Raw genomic sequence first — 10277 nt, forward strand, 5'->3', positions numbered from 1 at the left:
CGGAAGAGACCTGGGGGAGAGCAGGTATATGCGGACATTTTTGGCAATCTCAGTTACCTCGGAGAAGAAAAATACCATTAAAATACCATCTGGAACTTCTCTCTTAGTTTACACAGTATCGATGCACCTCCCCTGACTTTAAGGAGGCAAGTGATGGCTGGCGTCAGGTTTACAGCATCGCGATTAGACACCCGTGTCGCTCAGGGCGTGGCACCCCGTGAACCCAGCATCCTGCTGACACCACACGCATGTGTCACGGTGTCGTTGGCCGCGCTCCCTATACTGTGCTCCCTGCCTCCCTGACTGTGTTGTAACCACCTCTTTATCCTTCTTAATCCCTCCCCGCTTTTCACCGAACCCCACGCTCCCTCCCGTCTGGTGACCGTCAGAAGGTCCTGTCTGTCTCTGCGCGCTCGTTCGTTCCGTTCCCACACGCAGGCGCGAGCGGCCTTTGTCTCCCTCTCCCCGACGTGCCGCGCTCGGCACCGCACCCTCCAGGTCCCTCGCGAAGGGTCCTTTTCCACCCCTTTACTGTTAGTCCATGTGTGTCTTTTCGTCTGAAGTGAGTCTCACGCTCACATTTTTTTAAAGGTAAATATGAAGAAACCCCGTTTGCCTCCGTGCCTGGCGGCCCGTCCTCTCCAGCGCCCAGCGTCCCCGCCCTGTGAGGTCACCGTTTTAATTAGGATCTCGGGTGTCCATCCAGGGTTTCTTCGTGTGAGTGAGAACCGTGCAGATACTCACAAAGTTTGTACGACGTTCAGCATATTCTGTGCTTTCTCTTTTTCCTTATAGTTCTGCTGACCTTTCCAGCTTAATGTCCAGGAGGCTCCCTCCTCCTTCCTGCGCAGCCTGGTGTTCCACTGGGCGGGCCGTCCATGGTTCACTTAGCCCGTCTTCTACGTGGGTGGCCTTTAATCCTTTGGTATTTCAAACAAGGCTGTGATGACTGATTTCCTAGGCTGACTGGTCGCATGCCTAGAGGAGGAATTTCAGGACAGTGGGTGAGTGCAGGTACGGTTTGGGGAGCTGCTTGACGGGTCCCCCAGGTCCCCCTTTTCCTGTGCTGCCTCAGGTGGACCCACAGTCGGCGGGGCGGGGGGCTGGCGGTCAGCCCACAGCCGCACCTACAGTGCTTGGCCAAACGTTTGAATGTCTCCAGTCGCATGGGTGAGAAGGGGCGTCTCGTGTGGGTAATTTGAATTCCTCTCCTGTGTACCTGGACTGGGGGGCTGTTCGATTTTCTTTCCCTGCGATTTATTTCTTGTTCTTTGATCGTTTTCTGTTAGACCGTCATTCTTTTAATTTCTCAAGTTCTAAAACTGTTTGAAGGAGATTAACTCTTTGGGATATGCTTTGCGATTTTTTTTCTCATTTTATTATTTATTTTGACTTTCCACGGCTTTGCGGAAGTTTTGAAGTTTATGTATAAAGGGGAATATTGCAGGAAGAAAAATAATTTCTCTTCGTTCTAATCGAACAGTGATTTTGCGAGTGTGAGTGTGTGTCCTTTGTCTGTAGGGCCTAACGTAATGAGCGTGTGCTTTTCACACTCACTTTCCACTCACCAGTTGTGCCCTAAAGCCCTTGGTTAATAGTGTAAAATGACATTCTGTGGCCCACACCCTTCCATCCTGTTCTTACTGATTTGGTGTCACTTTTCAAAAATTACATGTATCCACCTAGAGCTTTTAAATATTACGGAAAATACCTTAATAAACATTTCCATGCTCCCAGTTTTTCATTCTGTGAATGAATTTCCAGGAAAGGGTCACTTGACCAAAGGATTTAAACATTTTTAAGGTCCTTGATAAATAATGTCTATTGCCCCTTAAAAGTGTTCTATCACGGTGGGCTGTCACTAGCCATGTTTGCTTGTGAGCTTCTCCATGACTATAACCAGATCATTATTATTCAGAAGATGTTCGGTTGATCTTATAGGTGGAAATGAGCCCTGTCATTTTCCACGTGAGTAACTTGGGGTGCAGAGAGCTTACAAGGGTCAAGGTCAGAGAGCCGGCTGAAGGCAGACCTGGGCGAGAAGCCGGTGTCCTGGGTCCCAGGAAGGGAAAGCCGGCCCGTTTCCACCCGAGGTCACACCAGAGCACAGGTGACCGGACGTGGTTCTTCGCACAATTTTCACACACATTTATTGGGCCAAAGTGAGCATTTTTACTTCACAAGAAAAATCACACCTAGTTTCTAGTAATGATTGGGCCATCCACTCCATAAATACTTTCTACACCTGGCACGTTTTACCAGGTGTCGCGTAGACGCCAGCTCGCTGACATTACACGGGCATAACATTCTCGCCGTTGCCTGGAAGCTTCTGGAGTAACAGCGCGGTGATCCTGGGAACGCTGCTGCCTGAGCCTTTCCCCGGCACTGAGTCTGGGGTTTCGTGCCAACCCGTCCTTACGCACATCCGCTCTGTGCTAGCAGAGCCCTCACGCCGTCTCTGGGGACGGGAGTGGGCAAAGCAGGTGGACAGTCCCTCTGCGGAGGGGACGAGCAGCATGGCCTGTGGGCTGGGCAGTGGGCAGGAGGACAGGCGAGAGGGGGAGGGTGTTAGTGGCGTTGGTGGGGGCCGCTGAGGCGTTGTCTGTCGCTTAACGAGCGTCCCTAGGGAGTCCCTGGGAGTTTCGGGGCAAGGGGGCCTGATGAAATAGTGTCGTGGCCGGCTCGCCGTTGTCTGGGGAGCCAGAGGCGCACACCTGGCCCCCCGCCCTCCTCAGCTTTGTGCAGGGTTGGGTGGCTACGGTCCTCCCCAGCCCCGGAGAGCTTGGACCTGCCTCTCTCTGGAGGGTCAGGAGGCTCCCGAATGGCCCTCGACGTGTCCGAGGCCTGTCGCAGCCCGGAGGAGGACGGCGTTGCTTGCACGTAGCAGGCTCTATTATTTTGGGGGCCATGATTCTATGCTCATGATTCTCAAGTGACCAGAGTTTCGCATCCTTGGAAGACCCAGTCCCATTAGACCCATTATCATTTCAGCAACTTTGTCCTTCCCCGAAACAGACTACTTGCGAGGCAGCCGCACGTCTGTTCTCTGTGACTGAGGGCTGCATGGCCGGGGACACCCTGCAGAGGTCCTAGAAGTGAAAGTGCAGGTCAGAGCAGTGCGCTGGAAGGACATGCTGCTAGACGGGCGTTATTATGTGCGGGCCCAGCAGAGACGCCTCGGCCGCGGGAGGCCATTCGCAGCCTGTCGGTGGCGTTTCCCAGGGAGTAATTTGAGGTTCCGCCTCTCTGTCTCCCTCCAGGAAAGGTTGCATCAGTTTCTTTGATGACACCCGGTTCTCTGGAGGGCGGGCGTCGAGCGAAGCATCACGCTCAGGAAGCCGGGCGAGCCGGCTCCGCGCTCGGACCCCGACTGCTCGGCTGCGGCCTCCCCTCCCTTTGAGACAGTCCCCGAAGTTCAAGTTCTGCGCTTCCGCTCCTGCGGTCTTCGCCAGCATGTCGGAACTGATTCTGAGTGAGTTCGCGGTTTGCTTTCATGCCTCCCGGAGCCCTGCGTGCCGTCTCGCTGAGGGACGGAGCGTGGGCACGGGGGAGCCCCTGGGACCGAGAGGGACGCGGAGCAGGTCACGGCGGTGCCGTGGTCACGTCTCTCTGTCGTGGCTTTGGTCGTCTGCATTCGGCTCACCCTAGCCAGGGTCAGACGAGAGAGGCTGTGGCGGCCTTGGGCGTCCTCCGCGTCAGTCCTGTTGCCCTGTGAGTTCTAGGACAGCGGGTGAGGCAGGTGTGGGGCTAGGGACCCGCGCAGAGAGGTCCGTGTGGATTGGGTGGACGGGGCTGCGGCGGGTGGACCCTCCTGACCGCCTGGTCCGGTCACAGCCCCTAACCCGAGGTCTTCTGTTGTGTGCGAGGACACACTGACGACCCAGGCTGCCTCCTGGTGAGGGGGGGACACCCCGGGGAGAGGACGGGTTTTCCTTCCGGTGAGTGGCCCATGCAGCCTCTGGCAGCGGCCGTGGGAAGACTGGAGCCGTCTGTCACACGCTGATCAGCTCCTCATGGGGAAGCCGAGCACCGGCCTGTTTTCAGCCTCTTAGCCGGCCGAGTGGTCTGTCTTTGCCGTCTCGGGCCACGTGCCTTCTTTAGTAACTGGGGGCTCTCTACGACGGGAAAAACCTTAGGGGCCTCGCATCGCGCCTTTACCATCCTCAGGTGAAAACCCCGGCGGCGTTTCTGTGTTCTCAGGGTAGCCAGCCGGACTGAGTGGGCGGTCGTAACACTGGATGCCCGGGGCAGGGGACTGTGACCGGGGGAGGCCCCCGGGGGGCCCTGCCGAGCCTCCGCCCGGGCAGCGGGGCAGACCAGGGCTAGCCCAGGCTTTGGAGCAGGAGGGGAACGGGCTTCTGAAGCCAGGAGCCTGGGGTCAAGATCCTGGATTTGCCACTTGTTGCCTTGGGACTTTGGGCCAATGGTTTACCCTTCTTCAGCCTCGGCTCTTAATCTGTCCACTGAACGTGATGAGCTGGCTCCTCTCTCTGTAGAGATGGTCGATGGGCTTCAAAACAGAAAGTGGAAGAGGGCCGTGCAAAAGCGCTGTGTCCCGCCGGCGTGTCGCATGCTCCGCGGCTCTGTTCGATCAGGGCCCAGGTGGACCGGGACCCCGGTCTTCCATCCTGCTGTTGGAGAGAGAAGTCCTCTTCACCCCGCGCGGCGGGCAGTGCCCCGCTGAGGCTGGCATCTGCCCCACCCAGTTAAGCAGGCAGTAAAGGACAGAGCAAATGTTAGCGATTGTTTCCTTTGACTAGGTGTTTTAAGCAGTCGAGCGGTGACTCCTCATGGCGCTCACGCCCTCGAGGGTGAAGAAAACAAGGCATGAATAAGGAGGAGCAGGGAGCGATGTGGGGGAGGTCCCCGGGGTGCCGTGAGGGCGGGGCAGGGGGCCGGGCGCTGCGGGTTCCCGCGTGCGTCCTCAGGGCCAGTGGAGGTGGGCGGTGTCGGGTGCGTTTCCGGTACTGTGGCCGCTGATGCCGTACTGCCGAGGGGACGTGGGGCTCTTCCGGGCTGTCACGCTTGTGAACGCGGGTCCTTCGGTCGTCCTCAGGCCACGGCTGCATCGAGGGCAGAGTCGAGCCCCGTGGAGCACAGTTTCGTCGCTCTGCCCGGCTCGGGCGCGTTAGTGATCGAACGTGAGCTCTGAATACGCCCGGAGGTGGCGACGAGCGTTTGGGGGCGGCGTGGGAGGGGCGTCTGTCCCAGGCGTGTGTGGGCCACCGCTCCCGTGCCCGTGCCAGCAGACGTCCCGTGTCGCTGCTTCCAGGTCTGTGGACGTGGAGGCGGATGTGACTGCCGCTGGCGGGCGTGGCCGGTGTTCGCGTCCGGTCCCAGTGCGAGCGCCGTGGGGTGGCCCGGATAGCATGTGGGGTGCCCCACATAGCACATGGGGTGCCCTGGATAGCACATGGGGTACCCCAGATAGCCCATGGGGTGCACCGGATGGTACACGGGGATTTGAAGGCTCCTGCTCGCTCACACAGGAGAAGTCTCTGGAAGCTAAGGGCGTGAGCTCCGGGCCCTCGAACGGGCCACACTGGCATCTTTCTAGAACAAATCCTTAGGAACCTGTAGTCTCTGTGAGCGGGGTGCCAAGGACAGAAACTGAGAACTGCGTTTGCAGTCAACATCAAGCCTCCTACATCGTAAGGAGTGTCATGTGTGGGGCCCGGTCACGTGTGGGAGGCCCGGTCACGTGTGGGAGGCCTGGTCACGTGTTAGGGGTCCATGAGGGGTCCCGGTCACATGTGGGGGGCCCGGGTCTCTAGTTGCTTCTCTTTCTAATCTCGGAGGTCACAGAGGGCCGCTTGTGTGACGTGTGGTCTGAGTGACGTTCTCAGGATTCAGGCTGCCCAGGTGCTTGCCTTGGTCTTGACTCACCTCCTGGAGGGTTCTGGCAGGACTGTCCGGACTCTGTGGTGTCGTCTGGGGCTCCTGTGCTGACCCCACATGTGCAGTTGAGGACGCTGACCTGTGAAACGGTCAGCAAACTGAGCGAGTGTTTTAGGCTCGTTTGGCGACATTGCTTTGTTTGCTTCTGTGTGTGTGTGTTTTGATCTTAAAAAATGCAGAAGAAGAATATTCTTACTTGCAGGCTACGTAAAGAAAAGCCTGGCCCGTGGTTCACAGGGCCCGCTGTAAAGGCTTCGAGGGATCCTGTTGGGCTCTGCGCTGGCCTTGCCCGCTGTCCCCATAACACGCGGGAAGGGGGACCGAGCTCCGAGGGGTCCACTGAGCTCCGTGCAGCCGGGCGGTAATGATGCTGCCCACACCTGCTCCTTCCCTGGACGTCAGCGGTGGCAGCTCCGTCCTCTGTCCTCCCTCCCGGTTGCTAAGGTCAGAGCCCTGGGGCACCCTGGGCCGGCACGCTCTCACACCCAAAGGGTCAGCACGCCCGAGCGGCTTTTGTTTCAAAGTGCATCAAGGTTGCGACCACTTGTCCTCAGCCCCGTTTGTCACTGGACCCTGCCGGACAGACTCCCCCGATCCCTGCTCTGGCGCGTTGCAGGCACCGCACAGCAGGTCGCTCCGCCTGTGTCTCCCCCCCGGTGGCGTGTGGGGTGCTGCAGACACGATCTGCGCCACGCCCCCGCCCGGCTCAGCCCCCCACGGAACACGCTGCGTGTTCACGGACGCGGCTTACTTAGTGACGCTCTGCCCCCCGCCCGGGCAGGCTCCCGCAGCGCAGGGACACGCGTGGGTTCTGTCCGCCGTCCCCGGGGCCTGTGCCCGCTGAGTGCTCGGGGTGGCGGTGCGGGAGTCTCGCCCGTGGTCACCACGTGCGCGGACTCAGCGCTTTCGGTCGCAGACGTGCCCCGGGCCACTCAGGGCGCTCGGTGTCCGCGCGGTTCTCGGTCGTGAGGTCCTGAGTGCCCCCCACCTCTGGGATGTCCTTGGTCCTGGGCTGCAGGGCCACCACCGGAACCTAAGGCCGGGGACGTTTACGCCCCTGTGATCTTAGACCCCTCGCGAGTCCCACGTGTCATCCGGCCGGGGTCGCCTTTGGGGAACCGGCCGACGCCGTGGCCTCCGACACCGGAAGCAGAGTCAGCTCTTCTTGTCCCAGAATCGGGGTGTCCGCGTGCCCCTGAGTTCCCAGGCTGCCCGCTCCCCTCGCCCGTGCCCTGTCCGGCTCTGAGGAAGGAAAGACGAACTCCAGGCGACCCCGAGAGAGGAAGTCCAGCCCCCGGGGCCTCCGAGCGATAGGGGGTCTGCCGCACGTACCCGGGAGCCTGTTTCACTTCATCTTCCGGCAGAAGTAGGTAAAGTCAGTGACAACCGCAGCTCGTGCCGCTTAAAGGGTGATTGCCCTTGACCCCCTGCATTTCTCCAAACAGATTCCTCGTTTTTACCTTTTATTTGATCCCTTTTCCTTCCTGATGAGGCCGCCGAAGGCAGGCGCATCAGCCCGGGGAAAAGGCCTTGGCCCTTGTCAGAGGCCTCTCCGTGGGGCACCCCGGGTGTCCCCCTGTGCTCCCATGTCTAGGACCGAGTGTAACACAGCGTGGACACCTACCTTTGTTCCCGTGTGGCTAACTGGTCAGGAGTAAGGGGACAGCGAGGGTCCTGTAAACGTAGGGCTAGGAAGGGGAGGCCCCTTGAGGCGGGGTGGCAGGCGGGTCCCTGGAGAGGGAGGGAGGGTGCTGGATGCTTCGGGGACCCAGCGGAGGGAGTCTGGCTCAGCCTTTCCTGAGCTGTGAAAGGGGTCTGCAGTGACAGGTGTCATCCTTTGAAAGCTCTCACTTTGAGACCCGTTCCCGACCTTCCAACAGGAACCTGGCGCCGTGAGCCGGGTCCCACCTTTTCGGGGAGATGGAGGCCTTTGCAGGCTAGGTGGAGCCCGAGGCCTGCTCCCCAGCCAAAGCTGCAGGCGAGGCCCTTGGTCCAGAAAGCTACAGCCCCGGGTCACGAAGGGCCGCCTGGTCACTCAGCAGCAGGGCTGAGGTGACAACCCAGGCTTTCCGAACATCCCCAGAGACCTCTCTCCACCCCTGAATGCCCCCTACTCCATTACGCCCCCTTTCGCTAACTCAAGGGGTCGACAAGCCCCAAACCCGGGCTGCTGTCCCAGCAACAAGGTTTCCGTGAGGCGCCTCGAAGGAAATGGCCTTCGCACCTGTGCTACCCCCACCTGAGTTGGCCAAAGGTGTGTTCCCAGACCGCCTTGCCATCAGCCAGGACGGGCTTAAAGGAGCAGATGGCAGCGTGGAGTAGTCTCCACACCCCGCAAACTGCTCCTGCGTGTAAGATCAGTTCAGGGCAGGGAATGGATGGCCCGTAGCTATCACGCTTTATCATGATGTCACATACGCTGCTGCTCACTCCTGTGTCCTTACCGGAAAAGATGGGGCCAGTGTCTAACTGTCACTGGCAGCGTTTGTCAATAATACGTTACCAGGTAGAAGGAAGTGGTTTGGGGTGCGGGTGGGTGGTTCTGTGACCTCTCAGCAAATCTCTCAACAGCCGGGAGCAAGGAAATCATCTCATAAAGGACAAAAGATCCAAAGACCCTTCAGCCTTAAAACGTAATGACTTTGATTTTCACAGCAGCGCTCGCGGGCAGCGGAGCGTGATGTTTGTGTGGGCAAATTGGAGCTGAAACAATAGGTCCTTTGTGTCTCCCTCTGCATTTCATTCCTGGATGGAGGTCGGTGAGCCGGCCGGGTACGGAGTGCAGTGTGGGGGCTGCCGAGACGCTCAGGCTTGTCCGTGGAGAGCTTCCTGGGAGCCTGGGGGTGGGGGGACGGCTGTGGCGGCTCTGCCTTAGAATCGAAGCTGGAGGGGGGCGGCCCTGGAGGCCAGCCGTTTCCCAAGCCAAGCCCCCAGCGGGAGAGGCAGCTTCTGGAGCAAGCGCACGGGCCACCCTGCCCAGCGAGGAGGCGAGGAGGCGGTTCGGGGCCGCGGCCCTGGGGACCTGACCTTGCAGATCCTTCCGAGGCCACTTGCAGCAGGATTCCTGCCAAGTCCTAGGGTGGGGAGCGCCCCATCTGGCCACGCCCCCAGGCAGCAGCCGCGGAGCCCTGGGGCTTGCTGGGAACCTTGCTCAGGTGGCCTCTCCCCCAGCACAGACTTTTTTCTTTGGCAAAGGCTTTGGAGGGCGGGACCCCGGCAGTGGGGGAAGGGCTGCTCCGTGGGAGGAAGCGGCTCCCTCTGCGTGGGCACCCTCACCCAGGGGGTTCCCGCCCGGTCCCGATGCTCTATCTCACAGTGAGGATGCCCCAGGGGACGGAGCTCCTCGCCGCCCTCCCCTGGGCAGGTGCCCCTCACCTGAGCAGGTGCGTGCCTTAGGGAGAGCCCACTCAGCCTGCACTTAACTGTCTGCGGCCGTTTCTCCAGTGAGCCTGCTGAGAACTGAGAAGGGCCTCTGTGCAGAGGGCAGCTCCCACGGCCGGCCTCTCCCTCCGGTCCGCAGGTCACCCTTTGTCAGCTGTGTCTGCTCCTCCTGCCGCCCTGCGAACTCTGGATGTGGGTGCCTGTTATGGTGCAGTGACCAGGAGCAGCTTCCTTCCCTCCCCCCTCCTCCCTCCCTCGCCCTCCCCTCCCCTCCCCTCCCCCGCCCTCACGGTGTGAGGTTGTGTCTGAGGGGGCGTCTTGCGGTGCAGTCGGGCCTTACCAGGAACCTTTCTCGGTGTCTCTGTGTCCCTTAGCACGTGAAAACCCATAAGGAGTTTTGATGGTTAAAAATAACACGCAGACCTGCTCCACTATAGTCAGGCCAGTATTTTTCAGATTTTTAACAGTGTCGAGTGAGGAGACACTAGCTGAAAATTGTACCCTTCCCCGCTGATTCTGCATTTCAGTAGACTTATTTTGGTTTAAATAAAATCAGTAATTTTTTAAACATAAACTTGATCTGGGGGCGGTTCTGCTTTGGTTTGCTCCGGGCTGAGCTTCCGACTTAGGTCAGGGAGCTGCTGCAGACAGGACGGGGAGTTCGTGGATGGAAGGGCTTCGGGGCCCCAGCAGAGCAGGGGACAGCACAGGTCCTGCCCGCTTCCTGCCCCACGCGCGGCCTCCGGCCGCCACTGCCGACGCCTTGCCGCGGATGGTGCGCCTGTCACCGTCCCCGAGCCCACGCCATCGCGTCACGGTCCCCCAGCGTCCATAGGTTGCTGTTAGTCGTGGCCGCCGTGACCAGGGCCACAGACTGGGCTTAAACTACAGGAACTCATCTGATTTCTCACAGATCTGCAGACTGGAGGTCCAGGGTCAGGGTCTGGTGAGAGCCCTGTTTCTGGCTATCAGATGACCACCTTCTCGCTGAGTCCTCA

General features: G+C 59.7%; 1 protein-coding gene across 11 annotated transcripts in view; it reads left to right on the forward strand.

Moving 5' to 3' along the window:
• Positions 1-10277, forward strand: part of RNF144A (ring finger protein 144A) — a 91251-nt gene that overhangs the window by 49339 nt on the left and 31635 nt on the right. For 3 of the 11 annotated variants that reach the window (XM_039849507.1, XM_039849509.1, XM_039849508.1), the window contains one exon: positions 3261-3472. The exons of 5 other annotated variants lie outside the window; for them this stretch is intronic. In XM_039849507.1, the coding sequence (XP_039705441.1) occupies positions 3261-3472 (212 nt within the window). Of the gene's footprint in view, positions 1-807; positions 1015-3260; positions 3473-9168; positions 9282-10277 lie in introns of those variants that run through there. 3 more of the 11 variants (XM_039849513.1, XM_039849518.1, XM_039849517.1) reach the window with 3 other exon arrangements.

This window comes from Pteropus medius, unplaced genomic scaffold (assembly GCF_902729225.1).
Source record: "Pteropus medius unplaced genomic scaffold, Ma_sr-lr_union100, whole genome shotgun sequence".
In the NCBI taxonomy this organism is placed as follows: domain Eukaryota; kingdom Metazoa; phylum Chordata; class Mammalia; order Chiroptera; family Pteropodidae; genus Pteropus; species Pteropus medius.